The 20,000-nt window shown below is 45.4% G+C and overlaps 1 protein-coding gene and 1 long non-coding RNA gene across 2 annotated transcripts in view; both read right to left on the bottom strand.

Annotated features, from left to right (window-relative positions):
- The window catches only part of LOC110166006 (protein-tyrosine kinase 2-beta-like), a 45,428-nt gene that overhangs the window by 7,952 nt on the left and 17,476 nt on the right, over positions 1 to 20,000 (bottom strand). Inside the window, exons 13-28 of the mRNA XM_055164038.1 lie at positions 19,201 to 19,235; positions 19,069 to 19,122; positions 18,903 to 19,000; positions 18,421 to 18,525; positions 17,969 to 18,070; positions 15,655 to 15,770; positions 13,157 to 13,257; positions 12,779 to 12,868; positions 6,677 to 6,881; positions 5,495 to 5,591; positions 5,295 to 5,342; positions 5,081 to 5,134; positions 1,256 to 1,375; positions 1,141 to 1,176; positions 305 to 329; positions 180 to 220 (exon numbers count right to left, since the gene is read on the bottom strand). Of these exons, the coding sequence (XP_055020013.1) occupies positions 180 to 220; positions 305 to 329; positions 1,141 to 1,176; positions 1,256 to 1,375; positions 5,081 to 5,134; positions 5,295 to 5,342; positions 5,495 to 5,591; positions 6,677 to 6,881; positions 12,779 to 12,868; positions 13,157 to 13,257; positions 15,655 to 15,770; positions 17,969 to 18,070; positions 18,421 to 18,525; positions 18,903 to 19,000; positions 19,069 to 19,122; positions 19,201 to 19,235 (1,327 nt within the window). The remainder of the gene's footprint in view (positions 1 to 179; positions 221 to 304; positions 330 to 1,140; positions 1,177 to 1,255; positions 1,376 to 5,080; positions 5,135 to 5,294; positions 5,343 to 5,494; positions 5,592 to 6,676; positions 6,882 to 12,778; positions 12,869 to 13,156; positions 13,258 to 15,654; positions 15,771 to 17,968; positions 18,071 to 18,420; positions 18,526 to 18,902; positions 19,001 to 19,068; positions 19,123 to 19,200; positions 19,236 to 20,000) is intronic.
- LOC129411860 (uncharacterized) lies at positions 11,783 to 12,771 on the bottom strand. The gene is made up of 3 exons (XR_008633474.1): positions 12,447 to 12,771; positions 12,224 to 12,353; positions 11,783 to 12,157 (listed from the first exon to the last, which is right to left on the bottom strand). It is a non-coding gene; the product is annotated as an uncharacterized LOC129411860 (long non-coding RNA).

Here is a 20,000-nt window from a genome sequence, read left to right as displayed (position 1 = left end):
ACCAGGACTAATCCAGGACTAAACCAGGACTAAACAAAGACTAAACCAGGACTAAACCAGGACTAATCCAGGACTAAACCAGGACTAAACAAAGACTAAACCAGGACTAAACCAGAACTAAACAAAGACTAAACTAGGACTAAACCAGGATTAAACCAGGCCTACAGAGCTGGGAGTACCTGAGTGGGGGCTGGGGACGTGGGAGTTTTTGGTGGAGGACCTGATAAAACAAACAAACAAACAAAAACAAAAAATATTTAGAGAGAAATTGTAGCTAAAATCAGAGTGAGTCGTGTTTATTCACCGATGGAGGACGGACTGTCTGGAGTCTGAAAACAAACACACACAAGAGTCAGTCACATGTTTCACGATTATTACACCAGACCGTTTCAGTTCGACATTTAAAGTGAGTATGACACGTTTTTATGATCCTCTGAAGACAGGATTTGCGAAGAACGCTTGCACGAATCTCTTTTTTATTTTTTAGACTAGTTTTAAGACTATGTTAAAGCCTTTTTGTCTGTGTTTGTTAAAAAAGTTCCACAGTGTATCGTGACGTTCGATGTGTGAAGAACATGTGGAAAGAGATTTGCTTGTATTTCGATTTTTATTCAGCACCATTCAAAAAACAAACAGTGCAGGTTTATTTCTCAAACTCGTCCGTCTCATTCATGATCCAAACACGACATGACCGAAAACAACTCCTGTCACTCGCCCCAAACAAAACCTCCCCATAAAACATTGTGGTCAAGTTTATAGGTCGATACAGTATTTTAATTTTGTGAAGATTATTAAAAATCTGAAAATAATTACATCATTTGTGCTAAAATATCCGAAATTAGTATTTTGTTTTTCTTTAATAAAAAAAGTTGTTTATGTGGATGTTTGTGTGTGTTCAGCAGACAGCGGCAGACGGATGAAGTCACGGCTCTTCCTGCTCTCTCACTGGTGAATCTGCCGGGAGCCATATTTGCAAAGGTGCGAAATTAATTTTATTTGCAAATAAATTTTTGCCCCAAGAGAGCGAGAAGGAAAAAAAAAATGTCTTTGGGTCAATGTGACCCCGAGGAGAGCGTGAGGGTTTAAAAAATGTGTCATACGCACTTTAAACTATAGAAAAATGAAATAAAATAAAAGCACCTGGCTCCGGTTTGAGTCTTGTCGAACCACAGGGTCCTGAAACACACAGAGCAAACACTGAGTCTTATGTGTGATATTAGTAACACTGCAGGGCGCAGTCGCACACGAGTCTCACCAGGTGGCGCTCTTCCTGCTCCAGCCACTGTCTGTCACTGACCATCTCCATCCTCTGTCTCTGGATGGCCTCCTCCACCTGCTCCCGCTCGCTCTCCCACAAAGGATGATCATCTTCCAGCTGAAAACACACACAGAAGAAGAAGAAGAAGAAGTCCAGATTTTTATTATTATGTTTATTTATTTCGGACAGTAATACATAGAACATAAATTAAAAAACAAAAACAAAAAACTAAATAATAAAAAAAGACAAAAACGTAAATACATAGATATAACACAAAAAGTAACTATTTCTACTCTATAATAACAGGCAAAATAAATGTTACGCAGAATTTTCCTTGTGTCCGAAAAAGGAGTGGGAGGAAGTAAATACTTATTTAACCCCACCCCTTTTTTCTACCGTCCCAAATTAACGAAGAACAAATACAGACGTCTCATTTCCTGTACATTATAAGCAATAATTGCACAGTACCTCCACTGCATTACAATCTAACAGACAACAACAAATATATGTATATTATGTACACAGATATAGTACACATCATATACACAGATATAATATATACATACCTACATACACATCACATACCCATGCATACCTATATATATATATATACATATATACACCCATATACATACACATACATATACATGCACACATAGACCCTAAGCACTCATTTCTTCCGCACAGTATTTTGAAATAATTAATTTTTTAATTGCCCTTTTGAATACATGTATATTCGAACAAAGTTTTAATTCTATTTTCAAGTTGTTCCATAATTTCACACCACAAACAGAGACACAAAAACTTTTTCTTGTCGTTCGAGCACGAGGCAATTTAAAATTCAAAACGCCTCTTAAGTTATTGTTTGTTTCCCTTTCACAAAAAAGTAGTTGAAGATTTTTTTGGTAAGTGCTTATTTTTAGCTTTATACATGACTTGTGCAGTTTGGTACAGAATCAAATCATTCAGTTTGAGTAATTTGGCATGAATAAACAGTGGATTAGTGTGGTCATGAAATTTGACATTATAAATAATTCTTATTGCTTTTTTTTGAAGTTTTATCAATGGTTCTATTGCAGTTTTATAGTTATTGCCCCAAATTTCTGCACAGTCTGTTAAATATGGTAAAACCAGTGAACAGTAAAGTGTGTGTAGCTCTGTGACCTAAGACATACTTTGCTTTGTTTAATACTGCAATACTTTTTGATATTTTATTATGTATATATTGGATGTGGGCTTTTCCAGTTAATCTTCTCATCAATTATGACCCTAAAAATGTATTCTCCTTGACCTGCTCTATTCTTACACCTTGTATCTGTAACTGTATGTTTTCTTCCTTATAATTCCCAAATAGCATTATTTTAGTTTTATTCAAATTTAGAGATAATTTATTTGTGTCAAACCATATTTTAGCTGTATCATTTCAGATGTTATATCAGCTAATAACTGTTGTATGTTGTCTCCATAACAAAATAAATTTGTGTCATCTGCAAATAACACTGCTTGAAACAATGTAGACACTTTGCATAGATCGTTAATATATAAAATAAATAATTTAGGTCCTAACACGGACCCTTGTGGCAGCCCCAGACAATGTCCTCATGTGAAGAGCAGTGTTCACCCAGTTTGACAAATTGTTTTCGGTTTACTAAATAACTTTTTAGCCACTTTAAAGCTGCCCCTCTTATTCCACACCTTTCCATTTTTTTAAATAGTAATTGATGATTTATTGTGTCAAAAGCCTTTTTTAAATCTATGAATATACCCGCTATTATTCTCCTTTGATCAATGTGATTGGTTATTGCTTCAGTTGAGTCCATCAGAGCGAGTGATGTTGATCTGCTTGTTCTGAAACTGTACTGACCATCGCTGAGGAGGTTGTGTTGACCTATGAATTTTTCCAGTCTAGTGTTGTAGAGCTGTTCTAATATTTTTGAGAATTGTGGTCGTAGAGAAACTGGTCTGTAGTTGGTAAATTCCTGCTTGTTTCCAGATTTAAATAAAGGTATGACTTTTGCTGTCTTCATCTGTAGTGGAACTGTACCAGTGTGAAATGATAGATTGAAGATGTGTGCTAGTGGTTTGGCAATAATTGTAATTATTTGTTTTATCAGGGCCATGTCCAAATCAATGTAATCAGTTGATTTCTTATTTTTACATTTCATGACTGTATTGACAATTTCCGTTTCACCCACAGGGGAAATAAACATGGAATGGGGATTTCTGTCAGTTAGTTGTTGCGTTCTCCTGTGTGTTGAGGGATTTTGGCTGCCAAATCTGGACCCACATTAGCAAAGAACTGATTGAACTTATTTGCCACCATTTCCATGTTATATTCATCTATATTATTATGTGTAAAGAATTTCGGATAGTTTTCTGCTTTTGGTTGATTATTTATGACACTGTTCAATATTTTCCATACCTCTTTCACATTGTTTTTATTATAATCTAATAATTTCCTAAAGTAATCTCTCTTACTTGTACGCAAAATTGTAGTTAATTTGTTTTTATATGTTTTATATCTAGTCTCTGTCTCAATCGTTCTCTTTTTTATAAAATTTCTGAATAGACTATTTTTCTTGTTGCAAGCATTTTGAAGACCTTTTGTATTTTACCTTTTAATCTCCAAACTTTACATTTTCATCATGACAGATTTACCCGAGAGACCAAAAGACCAACAGATCCAAGCACTCACATGTTTTTGCAGAAGTCGGCACAGAATTTCAGAACTGCGCCTCCTGCCCCGACCGAGCGTTCAGAACTACTGCCCCTGGACTGATTAAAGTTGAGCCCCTGATTTAACTTCCTCACACTGGTAAAGTTCGGTGTGAAACTGTTTAATTCAGGAGAGTCAAACTCAAAAAGGCCAAAATTAAAAACTGGGACTAAGTCGTGGGCCAGACTAAATATTTAATGAAAATTTCAAAAACATCTGCATGTTTTCTCTTTTTGGAGATCTGTAATGTTAAACTTTTTCTTATTCACATAAATGTTTAATAATAGTTTTGTTTAAACATTGAATCCAGAACAAACTGAATATAAAATAATAGTAAAAATGTTAATAAATCATGTCTCTATAGTCGATCTGTGAGCAGCGGCAGCAGCTCTAATACATGTTTGATATGATCTCGCTGGCCAAATATAATAATATCACGGGGTAAATTTGGCCCCCGGGCCTGAGTTTGACACGTCTGGTTTAATGAATGTCATAAAAAGAACTTTGATGTGTTAAACGCTGAATCTTTGCCTGTTTTGATAAAATAAACCAAACCAAAGAATTCTGGTTTCAGCGATAAAAAAAAAAAAACTATTACAGAGTCTCCAACCGAGTACTTTTCTCCTTCAGACTCGTACAACTGTAGGTTTGTGATTACTACAGCCCACATGCTGTAGTAGTAGTAGTAGTAGTAGTAGTATCTGTAGTAGTAGTAGTATCTGTAGTATTAGTAGTAGTAGTATCTGTAGTATCTGTAGTAGTGTAGTATCTGTAGTAGTAGTAGTAGTCAAAAGTAGAATTAGTAGTAACAGTATTTGCAGTAGTAGTGGTAGTTGTTGTAGCACTGGTAGTAGTAGTAGTAGTAGTATTTGCAATACTGGTACTTGAAGCCGTAGTAGCAGTTCAGTATTTGCAGTAGTAGTAGTTGCATTCTAGTAGTAGTAGCAGTAAACACTCGTTGTGGTATCTGTAGTCGTAGTTGAAGTACTCTTAGCAGCAGTAGTAGTACTTTCAGCAATAATAGTAGTATTTTTAGTAGTAGCAGTGGTTTTGTAGTAGTAGCAGTGGTTTTGTAGTAGTAGTAGTAGTAGTAGTATTTGCAGTACCTTCAGGAGGTGCAGTCCTCGGGGGAGGGTGCTGACCTGAGACGAAACCGGCACCTGAAACGAAACAGGTGGAAAAAGTTAAAAGTTTCAGAAGTGCAGCTGTTTTAAAGACGCACTGTGGAACTTTACAGACAAAACCTAAATCTCCATGGCGACAAGAAGGCAGCTGATCATAAAAGTTGCATAAGAGGTACATATATTTGAAGTATTTGACCTGTGAGTGCCTCCTCGGGGGAAGAGTTCCGCCCTGGATCCTGGACGGCTGAAGGAAACACAAACGATTAAACTCAAACTTTATAAATAAAAACAAGAACTGGACAAACTTTCGAGACTTAAAATTCACTAAACATGCTAAATTTTGTGTTTTATAAATACTTTTTTGAAATATTTTTGAGTCAAAAGTAAAGTCTGTACCTTTGGAGGAGGTTCTGCGCTTGGAGCAAACCCAGAAACAGAAAGAGTCCTGCCCCGAGTCACTGAGGCCTCCTGAGTCTCCAAACGATACAACTCACTGAAACACAACAGAACTGAACCAGGACTGGACCAGGACTGGACCAGGACTGGACCAGGACTGGACCAGGACTACCAGGACTGAACCAAGACCAGGACTGAACCAGGACTAAACCAGGACTAGACCAGGACTGAACCAGGACTGAACCAGGACTGAACCAGGAACCAGGACTAGACCAGGACTAGACCCAGGACTAAACCAGGACTAAACCAAGGACTAGACCAGGACTAAAACCAGGACTGAACCAGGACTAGACCAGGACTAGACCAGGACTGAACCAGGACTAAACCAGGACTAGGACCAGAACCAGGACTAAACCAGGACTAGACCAGGACTGACCAGGACTAGACCAGGACTGAACCAGGAGACCAGACTAGGACCAGGACTAGACCAGGACTAAACCAGGCCTAGACCAGGACTAACCAGGACTAAACCAGGACTGAACCAGGACTGAACCAGGACTGAACCAGGACTAAACCAGGACTAGACCAGGACTAAAACCAGGACTAAACCAGGACTGAACCAGGACTAGACCAGGACTAACCAGGACCAGGACTGAACCAGGACAAACCAGGACTAGACCAGGACTAGAAACCAGGACTGAACCAGGACTGAACCAGGACTAGACCAGGACTAGACCAGGACTGAACCAGGACTAAACCAGGACTAGACCAGGACTGAACCAGGACTGAACCAGGACTAAACCAGGACTAGACCAGGACTAACCAGGACTGAACCAGGACTAAACCAGGACTGAACCAGGACTGAAACCAGGACTGAACCAGGACTAAACCAGGACTAGACCAGGACTGAACCAGGACTAAACCAGGACTGAACCAGGACTAGACCAGGACTGAACCAGGACTGGACCAGGACTAGACCAGGACTAGACCAGGACTAGACCAGGACTAAACCAGGACTGAACCAGGACCAAACCAAGGACCAAACTAGGAATAAACCAGGACTAAACCAGGACTAAATCAGGACTAAACCAGGACTAAACCAGGACTAGACCAGGACTGAACCAGGACTAAAGCCATGATTAAACCAGGACTGAACCAGGACTACACTCGGGTCTGTGTTACCTGAGCGAGCAGACCAGGTGTTTGAAGGTGGGCCTCCTGTGGGGTTCGTAGGCCCAGCAGTGGGTGAGGACAGAGAACAGAACCGGGGGACACGTGTCCGGCTTCGGGAGTCGAACCCCAGACTCCAGCTGGTTTATCACCTGCCCGTTTTCCAACCAGAAGAACGGCTGCTGGGCCACAGAGAAAACCTCCCACACGCACACTCCTGCAGGGACACACAGAGGACACACGAGGGACACACAAGGACACACGGAGGACACACAGGGACGGGGGACACACGGAGGACACACGGAGGACACAGGCACAGGGACACACGGACACACGGGGGAACACACGACACAGGGACACACGGGGACACACGGGGACACACGGAGGACACACGGAGGGACACACGGGGACACACGGGACACACGAGGGACAACACACACGGGGACACACGGGGACGGGGACAACGGGGGACACAGAGGACACACGAGGACACACGGGGACACACGGAGGACACACAGGGGGAACACGAGGACACACGAGGGACACACGGAGGGACACACGGGGACACACGGAGGACACACGGAGGACACACGAGGACACACGGGGACACACACGACACACACGGAGGACACACGAGGGACACACGGGGGACACACGGAGGACACACGGAGGACAACACGGGGCACACACGGGGGACACACGGGGGACACACGGGGACACACGGGGACACACGGGGACACACGGGGGACACACGGGACACACGGAGGACACACGAGGACACAGGACACACACGACACACGAGGACACACGGGGACACACGGAGGACACACAAAGGGACACACGGAGGGACACGGAGGACACACGAGGGACACGGAGGGACACGGAGGGACACACGGAGGGACACACGGAGGACACACGGAGGACACACGGAGGACACACGGGGGACACACGGGGGACACACACGGGGACACACGGACACACGGGGACACACGGGGACACACGAGGGACACACGGAGGAGACACAGAGGGACACACGGGGAACACACGAGACACATGAGGACACACGGAGGACACACGGAGGACACAGGACACACGGAGGACACACGAGGGACACACGGGGACACACGGAGGGACACACGGAGGACACACACACGGAGGGACACACGGAGGGACACATGAGGGACACACGAGGGACACACGAGGGACACACAGAGGACAGAGGGACACGGAGGACACACGGAGGGACACACACGGAGGACACACGGAGGACACACACACACGAGGGACACACAGGGACACACGGAGGACACACGAGGGACACACGGAGGACACACGGAGGACACACGGAGGACACACGGAGGACACACGGAGGACACACGGAGGGACACACGGAGGACACACGGAGGACACACGGAGGACACACGAGGGACACACGGGGACACACGGAGGACACACGGAGGGACACACGGAGGGACACACGGAGGACACACGGAGGGACACACGGAGGACACACGAGGGACACACGAGGGACACACGGAGGACACACGGAGGACACACGGAGGACACACGGAGGGACACACGGAGGACACACGGAGGGAACACACGGAGGACACACGGAGGGACACACGGGGGACACACGGAGGGACACACGGACGGACGAGGGACACACGGAGGGACACACGGAGGACACACGGGGACACACGGAGGACACACGAGGGACACAGGGACACACGGGACACACGGAGGACACACGGAGGACACACGAGGGACACACGGGGGACACACGGGGGACACACGGAGGGACACACGGAGGGACACACGGAGGACACACGAGGGACAACACGGAGACACACGAGGGACACACGGAGGACACACGGAGGACACACGAGGGACACACGGAGGGACACACGGGGACACACGGAGGACACACGGAGGGACACACGGGGGACACACGGAGGACACACGGGAACACACGGAGGGACACACGGAGGGACACACGGAGGACACACGGGGACACACGGACACACGGGGGACACACGGGGGACACACGGAGGACGGAGGACACGGAGGAGGACACACGGAGGACACACGGGGACACACGGAGGGAGGGACACACGGAGGACACACGGAGGACACACGGGACACACGGAGGACACACGGAGGACACACGGGGGACACACACGGAGGGACACACGGAGGGACACACGGAGGACACATGGGGAGGACACACGGAGGGACACACGAGGGACACACGGAGGGACACACACGAGGGACACACGGACGGACACACAGAGGACACACGGGGGACACACACGAGGACACACGGGGACACACGGGGACACACGGGGACACCACGGACACAGGACACAGGGACGAGGGACACGGAGGACACACGGAGGACACACGGAGGACACACGGAGGGACACACGGGGACACACGGAGGACACACGAGGGACACACGGAGGACACACGGAGGACACACGGAGGGACACACGGAGGACACACGGAGGACACACGAGGACACACGGAGGACACACGAGGGACACACGGACACACGGGAGGACACACAGAGGACACACGGGGACACACAGAGGACACACGAGGGACACACGGAGGGACACACGGAGGACACACGGAGGACACACGGAGGACACACGGAGGGACACACGGAGGACACACGGAGGACACACGGAGGACACACGGAGGACACACGGAGGGACACACGGAGGACACACGGGGACACACGGGGACACACAGAGGACACACGGGGACACACGGAGGGACACACGGGGGACACACGAGGACACACGGAGGACACACGGAGGACACACGGAGGACACACGGAGGACACACACAGGGACACACGGGGACACACGGAGGGACACACACAGAGGACACACAGAGGACACACGGGGACACACACACGAGGGACACACGGAGGACACACGGAGGACACACACGGAGGACACACGGAGGACACACGGGGACACACAGAGGACACACGGAGGACACACGAGGGACACAGGGACACACGGAGGACACACAGAGGACACACGGAGGGACACAGGGGAGGACACACGGGGGACACGGAGGACACACGGAGGACACGGAGGACACACGGAGGGACACGGGGGACACACGGAGGAACACACGAGGGACACACGAGGGGACACGAGGGACACACGGAGGACACATGGAGGGACACACAGAGGGACACACGGGGGACACACGGGGGACACAGAGGACACACGGAGGACACACGGAGGACACACGGGGGACACACGGGGGACACACGGGGACACACGAGGGACACACGGAGGACACACAGAGGGACACACGAGGGACACACGGAGGACACACAGAGGGACACACGGAGGACACACGGGGGACACACGAGGGACACACGGGGGACACACGGAAACACGGGGGACACACGAGGGACACACGGGGGACACGAGGACACACAGGGACACACGGAGGACACACAGGGGGGGACACGGAGGACACACGGACACAGGGACACGGGGACACACGGGGGACACACGGAGGACACACGGGGGACACACGGGGACACACGGGGACACACACGAGGGACACACGAGGACACACGGAGGGACACACGGAGGACACACGGAGGGACACACGGAGGACACACGGAGGACACACGGGGACAGGGACACGGGGGACACACGGGGGGACACACGGAGGGACACACGGACACAGGACACACGGAGGGACACACGAGGGACACACGGAGGACACACGGAGGACACACACACGGAGGACACACGGAGGACACACGGAGGACACACGGAGGACACACGGAGGGACACACGGAGGGACACACAGAGGACACACGGAGGGACACACGGAGGAGGACACAGACACACGGGGGACACACGGAGGACACACGGAGGACACACGGAGGACACACGGAGGACACACGGAGGGAACACACACGGACACACGGAGGACACACACACACGGAGGACACACGAGGACGGGGACACACGGGGACACACGGAGGACACACGGAGGGACACACGGAGGACGGACACACGGACGGACACGGAGGACACACGGAGGACACACGGAGGGACACACGGAGGACACACGGCACGGAGGGACACACACGAGGGACACAGAGGGACACGGAGGACACACGGAGGACACACGGAGGACACACGGGGGAGGGACACACGAGGGGAGGACACACGGAGGACACACGGAGGACACACGGAGGACACACGGAGGACACACGAGGACGGAGGACACGGAGGACACACGGGAGGACACACGGGACACACGGGACACACGGAGGACACACGGAGGACACACGGAGGACACACGGGGAGGACACACGGAGGACACACGGAGGACACACAGGGGACACACGGACACACGAGGGAGAGGACACACGGACACACGGAGGGAGGACACACGGAGGGACACAGGGGACACACGGAGGACACACGGAGGACACACGGAGGGACACGAGGACACACGGAGGGACACACGGAGGGACACACGACACACGAGGGACACACGGACACAGGGACACACGAGGGACACACGAGAGGGACACACGGAGGACACACGGAGGACACACGGAGGACACACGGAGGACACACACACACACGGAGGGACACACGGAGGACACACGGAGGACACAGGAGGGACACACGGAGGACACACGAGGGGACACACACGGAGGACACACGGAGGACACACGGGGACACACGGAGGACACACGGAGGGGACACACGAGGGACACACGGGGGACACACGGAGGGACACACGGAGGACACACGGAGGACACGGGGACACACGGAGGACACACGGAGGACACACGAGGACACGACACACACAGGGACACACGGAGGACACACGAGGGACGCACGAGGGACACACGGGAGGACACACGGGGGACACACGAGGGACACACGGAGGACACATGGGAGGACACACGGGGACACACGGAGGACACACGGAGGACACACGGAGGACAACACACGGAGGACACACGGAGGACGACACGGACACACGAGGGACACACGGAGGACACACGGGGGACGCACGAGGGACACACGGAGGACACACGGGGACGCACGAGGGACACACGAGGGACACACGGAATCACAGTCAACATCAACACTACACAGGTAAAAATCTGTATGACACTAAAATGTTTCCTCGTCACAATCAGAGCTGGAGTTGTGTTTGTTTGTTTAACTCTTTATTATGAGTCTGTTTACATCTACAAAGCATCAAACGCTCTGCTCCACCTTGTGATGTCATGAAGTGGTATTTTTCAAGTGAACAACTCCTTTTATTTTTAGTTCAGTCGAGATCGGGCAACTCCAGGACTGAAATGATCCAAATGATTCTAGTGAAGGTGTGTGGAGTTTAAAAAACACAGGTTCAGTCCTGGTTTAGACCCAATTTAGACCCAATTAAGACCTAGTTTAGTCCTGGTTTAGTTCGGGTTTAGACCTGGTTTAGACCCAATTTAGACCCAATTAAGACCTAGTTTAGTCCTGGTTTAGTTCGGGTTTAGACCTGGTTTAGATCAGATCTAGTTTAGTCCTGGTTTAGTCCTGGTTTAGACCTGGTTTAGACCTGGTTTAGTTCTGATTTAGATCAGAGTGGGTTCAGTTCTTTTTAGACCTGGTTTAGACCCAGTTTAGACCTGGTTTTAGATCCAGTTTAGTCCTGGTTTAGACCTGGTTTAGTTCTGATTTAGATCAGAGTGGGTTCAGTTCTTTTTAGACCTGGTTTAGACCTGGTTTAGATCAGATCTAGTCCAGTCCTGGTTTAGATCCAGTTTAGACCCAATTTAGACCCAGTTTAGACCTGGTTTAGATCTGAAGCCGAGTGAACAGCTCCTTTTTCCTTTAGTTCAGTAGAAATCGGCGACTCCAGGTCTGAAATGATCCAAATGATTCTAGTGAAAGTGTGTGGAGTTTAAAAACACAGTGGAGCAGGTTTGTGTGTTAAACAAAACACAAGCTCCAGGTGTGTGTGTGTGTGTGTGTGTTCGTGTTTGTGACGAGGAAACGACATTAGACACTCGACTTTAGTGCGAGAAACGGCTCCTTTAAACGCGAGTCTCACCGAACATCCACACGTCGCTCGCTGAAGTGAACCTCCTGAAGTTGATCGACTCTGGGGCCATCCACTTTATGGGCATCCTGCTCACGGACGCTGGACACACACACACACACACACGCACACACACACACACATGTTTAGACACACAGCCTCAGACAGAGTAGTGCCTACAGTTAGAATTACTCAACACTCAGTCAGCACAGAACCACGAAGCACTGACCACAGGCTCCTGAAAATGTCTCTTTAATCCATTTTGTTTATATTTTCTGGAGTTTTCAAACAATCTAAAACCTTCTTTGATAACTGCTGTACATTATGCCATACACATACATACAGAACACCCCCCTTAGAATAATAATAATGATAATATAATAATAATACCTTTGTAATACTCCTGCTCGTCGACGTATCTGGACAAACCAAAGTCTCCCAGTTTGACGCAGTCCGGAGACGCCACCAAAATGTTCCTCACCGCGATGTCTCTGAAACGCACAGAGGGTCAGGGGTCAGGGGTCAGGGGGCGGGGCCTAGAGGGATCACGCTGACAGTTTTAAATCAGAGCTGTTCTCCTCAGATGTTTCTCCATGTTCTAGTCGTTTCTTTGGAGTGATTCGTGTTTGAGGAATCTTTAAGACACAGTTTTGTCGCTCTCTGGTCGTTTTCAGCGGTACACGCCCGCCGTGACCTACGCACTTCCTTCTCCAGTTTGATGTTCTTCGTGGGTGACACTCGTAGGTTTGGGCAGCGTCTCGTCATAATTTTGGTCCAAGTGTAAAAAAAAACAAAAAACGCTCTGCTCTAGTGTGATGTGCAGCAGGAGGAGGGGCCCCCAGCCTGGTTTGGTGCTGGTTCAGACTTGGTTTAGTCCTGGTTTAGTCCTGGTTTGGTTCTGGTTTGGTGCTGGTTTTGGTCTTGGTTTAGTCCTGGTTTAGTCTTGGTTTAGTCCTGGTTTAGTCCTGGTTTGGTTCTGTCCATAGGAGAGGTCCACAGTCTGGTTTAGTCCTGGGTTAGTTCTGGTTTAGTTCTGGTTTGGTTCTGGTTTGGTTCTATCCATAGGAGAGGTCCACAGTCTCATTTAGTCCTGGGTTAGTTCTGGTTTAATCCTGGTTAAGTCCTGGTTTAGTCCTGGTTTGGTTCTGCTCATAGGAGGGGCCCACAATCTGGTTTAGTCCGGGTTTATTCTTGGTTTAGTCCTGGTTTAGTCTTGGTTTGGTCCTGGTTTAGTCCTGGTTTAGACGAGGATTAATCCTGGTTTAGTCCTGGTTTGGTGCTGGTTTGTCGCTGGTTTGGTCTTGGTTAAGTCCTGGTTTAGTCCTGGTTTGGTTCTGCTCATAGGAGGGGCCCACAATTTGGTTTAGTCCAGGTTTTTTCTTGGTTTAGTCTTGGTTTGGTCCTGGTTTAGTCCTGGTTTAGTCCTGGTTTAGTCCTGGTTTAGTCCTGGTTCAGTCCTGGTTTAGTCCTGGTTTAGACCTGGTTTAGTCCTGGTTTAGTCCTGGTTCAGTCCTTGTGAGCTTTTCTAACGTCGCAGTCAGAGCGTTTGTTTCTTTTCTGAAGTTGTTTTAGATCAATATTGTGACGTTTTTGTAACTGTCTCGCATCTCCACAAACCTGACTCTTTATCTTTATCTTTATTTGCTTGTCACCATGGAAATATCCTTGTTTTTGGCTGTAATATTCCACAGTACGGCATAAAGCACATCGATCTCCATGCAGAATGTTCTGAAGTGTGGTTTTCTGTTTCTGTGTCGTGTTAAAGAAGACACATGTAGGTCCTAATTATATGTTTGCTTTTGAGGAACCAGTGTGGTGTTTTTGCTGTGGCTGATAACCAGTTTTAACATGTATGTTAGTTCTCAAAATTAGTTCTGTTTTTCACATTTTTAAGAACTTATCTTCGATCTTATCTGGTACAGAGACTTCAGAATCAACTTGAACGGTCCGATGTTACACAAAAGTGACGCTCTAACGCCGTTTCCTCATCACAAACAGACCTGGAGTTGTGTTTTTTTTCATTTGCACGTGTTTGAGTAACACTTTTTGCAATTCCAGAACTGAATAAATGATTCTAGTGAAGGTGTATGAAGTTTAAAAACACAGTGGAGCACTTCCTGTATTGCCACATGATGACATCACAAGGTGGAAGTCTGTGCAGTTAATTGAATTTTGATCACGATTTCAATTTGTGTGTCAAACGATCTCCAAACTTAAATAAACAAGTTGAAAGAATAAAGCTTAATAAAGTTTATTTTGGGATTTTTTTATATTTTATTAATTTATTTTTTAATACAGAGATTGTAGAAGAGCTGGATATAGAGTTTATTTTGGACACATTTATGTTTTTCTGCCTGATTTCATGTTTAAAGTTTATTTTATAAATTTTATGTGTTCAGATTTGTAGCCTGAATTTATTTTCGATTTGAAAGTTTTGTGTAAATTATCAATAACAAAGTGTTTTTTAGAGAGAAATGCTGAATAAATGAATTGTGTAACTAACAAAAATAATCGTATTGAATAATCGTGATTTCAGTATTGACCAAAATAATTGTGATAATGATTTTTTCCATAATCGAGCAGCTCTAGAACAGTGTTTTAGAAAAGTTGTTTTAGAATTTCAGAAAAAAAACTCTAAAAAAAAAACAATAAAATAAAATAAAATAAACAAAATAATAAAAAAGTAAAAAAAAATAATAATAATAAAATAATATATATATATATATATATAATAATACAAAAAAAAAAGAAAAAAAAAAAAAGAAACAAAACACAACTCCAGGTCTGTTTGTGATAATGAAACATTAGATCAGAAATAGTGTCCTGTGGGCCCTTAAATAAACGTTTGCGTGTGTGATCCTGTTACAGTTGACTGACAGGTGACTCACCTGTGCACCATGTTGAGTCCTTCTAAATAGGCCAGAGCTTTGCAGATCTGGAGACAGTACAGAGTGAGCGTGGCGTTGGTCAGAAAACGCTGCTGCTCCACCAGAAACTGACCGAGCTACAAAAGAAAACACACAAACCAGTCAGAATAAACAGAACTACAGAAGGACGTGTTCACATCAGGGCTGAGTATCATTAAGAAGCTGCCGATCTCGATACATAGACCACGATACGATACATATCTCGATAAAATGAGCTTTCAGTTCGATATGATTCTATGCCTAACTCATGGCTCTTTGTTAAACCACTTCTTGCGCAAAGTTCATAAGAAACACAACAGTTAAAATATCAAATGTGTCGCATAAATGAGTTTCCTTCCTCCAAACGAACAACAAAACTGTAACTGTAACAAAATAATTATGTAAAATACACCAAAAAATACTCAATATATCAATGATATATCGATACAGCAGCCCACGAGCATCACATTAAACAATACGATACATCAATATTTCGATATTCTTGCACACGGTTTAACTTGTTTAGTCCATTGTTTATTTATTCTCCTGGTTTAGTCCTGGTTTATGTTTAGTCCGGTTTGGTTTAGTCCTGTTGTTTTGGTTTAGTTTAGTCCTTGGTTTAGTCCTGGTTTGGTTTAGTCCTTGTTTAGTCCTGGTTTAGTTTAGTCCTGGTTTATCCTGGTTTTCCTGGTTGTTTGGTTTAGTCCTGGTTTAATCCTGGTTTAGTCCTGGTTTAGTCCTGGTTTAGGTTTAGTCCTGGTTTAGTCCTGGTTTGGTCCTTGTTTAGTCCTGGTTTAGTCCGTCCTTGTTTAGTCCTTTGGTTTTAGTCCTGGTTTGTTTAGTCCTTGTTTAGTCCTGGTTTAGTCTTGGTTTAGTCTTCGGTTTCAGTCGACTGCAGCTTCAGTCAAATGAAGCTCACTGAGGGCGACAGTTACAGGAGTGAGTTTGAGTTCCATATTAAGAAAAGGATTTTATTTATGGACAAAATAACAAAATAAAAACCCCAGGTTGATGTAGAGCAGGTTAATACAAACATTTAAAGTCTAAACTGAGGAGGCTCAGAGCAGCAGTTACAGACAGAGGGACATTTTACTAAATTATTTTGTCTAAGAGCTACAATTGTGTTGACATGTTTTGAGTAAAATGGGTGTTATTTGTTTTAACTTTGCACAGACTTAGTGGCCAGGATTTAGACTTTTGTTTTTCACTGACCTGTATTGAATTGATTTGAAATATATCATATTGAATCGAAAGTGCACAGTATCGAAAAACATATTGTATCGTGGCCTGTGTATCGAGGTGTGTATCGTATCGGCAGCTTCTGAATGACCCTCAGCCCTGACTGTAACACTTCTATGTTCAGTCTCTGTGTTCTGAGCTCGTCCACATGAGCCGCTGCAGCTGAACCTGAGCTGGACACAGGAGAGATTCTCAGGTGGAGTTTGTGTCACAGGTTTATGGTTCATTTATATCATCACTTATTCACTCGTTCACTACAGTCGGGTCACGTGACTCTGGTGAAAAAAGTCTAAAGGTTAAACTAAGATAAAACTTGATTTCTGTCATAAATAAATAGATAAACTCGGACTGACACACAGCTGTTTATGGATGATTTGATTTGTGTCTGAGATGTGGAGCTGCAGCTGAAGCACCAGCGTGAGTTTTATTCAGTTTTATCTACAGAGCCACAAACCAGAGCTTCATCTGCTTCATTCACACAGTCGCTGGGGTTTGCTCCACTCTCTCAGAGCGCTGTGCTCTGTACTCACTGGTTTACAGATCACATTATTTTCCACTGACAAAATTTCAAAACTTTTCCATGACTTTTTCATGAGAAAAGTGAATTTTCCATGACTTTACAGCTCCTATATGTGTAGAATTGATCAGACTTTTAGGGTTAAATCTGAAATGTGAACTCTTTCCTCTCACCTTATGGTTTGGGATTATAGTTTTTGAACATTCTAAATCCTGTCAGTGCATTTACTGTCGTCTCTTTTAAACAAGACGTTCACAAATAATCAAAAAAGACTCATGAGAACTGAACACAACACTGGAGCTGAGGGAAAGAGAGACTAAAATTCTATGACTTTTCCAAAACTTTCATTGAGTTTACAAAATTCCATAACATTTTCAGGATTTCCATGACTGTGGGAACCCTGCTTGTTTCTCCCTCACTGGACTTTTGGACAGCAGTAAGAGCTCCAAAAAGAGTGTGGACATTCAGACACAGAGTTACACAGGCTCCACGTGAGATTATAACACCACCACATGATTCAGACAGTGAGTTTATAAAGACCTCTCCGAGCTCCAGAAGCTCCATGACGATCCAGACCGGGTCCACCTCTATCACCCCGATCAGACGCACGATGTGAGGGTGCTCCAGGTTCCTCATCAAAGTCTGAAACAAAATCATTTTAGATTAAATTCAAGTCTGTAAATGTGTCCCATGTATTTAAGCAGAACGTGTCTCTATCCAAGCACAAATACTGTATAAGCAGCTCTCAAAGTCCTCTGAGCTCTGTCTGTGCCTAATTATAAAGAGTTTTATTATCTGAGGATCAGGAAGTACATGTCAGAATGTTAGTTGTTGTTAGAGTCTGTGAGAGTTGTGAAAAGCTTTTATAAACTCATCGTTGTGAATAATTAGGATGCTCTGAAAGTGAGGGAGAATTCTGAACCTCTGCAAACTGTTTACACTGCACTCGTTCTGTTTTCCACATTTTAAAACAGTAAAAATCTTATTAAAACTATTTTGTTTGAGGTAAACGAACCTGCTTCACTGAGAAACTTCTCCTTGACGTCGGGAGAACAGTCTTTACAGGTTTTCACGGCCACTCGGAGCCTCTCTCCTGTCTGAAAAAAAACAAAAAAAAAAAACCACAACAGTGACCTCATGGTAAATCATTTTAAGATTTTGATAAAAAAATCTTAAACATCTTTCCCCAGTTTGGCCATTTTATTAGGTTTCAAATTTTACTCTCTGGTTGGAAATCATGACATCACACCGGAGAATTCCATAACCGTCACCATAGCAACCATGATATGCACTGAACTCGTCCAGTGAACAAAAGAAACTTCGGCCATTGTGAAAAAGGTTTATTTTCAACATATTTTTCTTCTTGATTGGGGTAAAAATATTATAAAAATTATCTAAAACCAGAACTTGAGGCTTAAAGTTCTCCAGAGTGTATTTTGTGTATTCAGACTGAAATAAAATGTACTGAACTCACTGGACTTTTGTAAACTCCGTCATGGACTTCTCCAAAGAATCCTTCACCGAGAATCCGCCCCACAACCACGTCGTCTCTGGAAAGTGAACCTTTTTTCCCTGAAACAAAATAAACTAAACTGAAACACAACAGCGACTGAAAAATAAAAGTATTATGTGAAACGTACCAGAGTTAGTCGAGTCCAAACTCCCGTCTGGGATCTCGGCGTAGATGTCTGAACCTACAGGAAGTTCAAGAGAGATTTCAGAATAAAAGCACTTGAGCGGAAGATGTTAAAGGAGGAATAAATGTGACTCACTGTAGACGCTGTTGTTGCACTTGAGTGTGGCAGAACTACAGAGCACAAAACATTTTATTAGAGAATTAAAAATGAAATAAAATTTAAAGTGAATCTGGTCGGTTTCATGTTTCTCTCTTTTCTCTTTGTTTTGGTGAATATTTCCTGTGGTGAATGTTTATCATAGTTTTATATCAGTTTAGTGGTGGTTTGAGATAAAAAGTTGAAAAAAAAAAGAGAACAGAAATACAGGGTTCCCACTTTTTTTCACTGACAAAATTTCAAAACTTTTCCAGGAATTTTTCATGAGCTAAAGTGAATTTTCCATGACTTTACGGCACCTACATGTGAAGAATTGATGATAGTTTTAGGTCTAAATCTGAAACATTAACTCTTTCCACTCACTTTCTGGTTTTGGATGATAGTTTTTGAATCCTGTCAGTGCATTTATTTCCGTCTCTTTTAAACAAAACTCAAGACGTTTTCACGAAATAATCAAAACAGACTCATGAGAACTGAACACAACACTGGAGCTGAGGGAAAGAGAGACTACAATTCCATGACTTTTCCAAAACTTTCATTGAATTTACAAAACTCCATGACTTGAAAAATGACTGGAAAATGACATTTTCAATTTCCACGACTTTGCCAGGATTTCCATGACCGTGGGAACCCTGAAAATAGTAGCTCTGAGTTAAAAACTGAATCCCTCTGATTATGTCATCACAGGAAAGAGTTCAGGCCCAACGAGGGACTTTTTCTGACACTTTAAAACTTCATTTCACTAAATAAAACTGTGCTCTAATCACAACTGCTGTGTC

Source organism: Boleophthalmus pectinirostris, unplaced genomic scaffold (assembly GCF_026225935.1).
Source record: "Boleophthalmus pectinirostris isolate CB_2022bp ecotype Guang Dong unplaced genomic scaffold, ASM2622593v1 HiC_scaffold_11, whole genome shotgun sequence".
Lineage (NCBI taxonomy): Eukaryota > Metazoa > Chordata > Actinopteri > Gobiiformes > Gobiidae > Boleophthalmus > Boleophthalmus pectinirostris.
The sequence above is the reverse complement of the archived record's forward strand: the minus strand, read 5'-3'. Positions and strand labels throughout refer to the sequence as shown.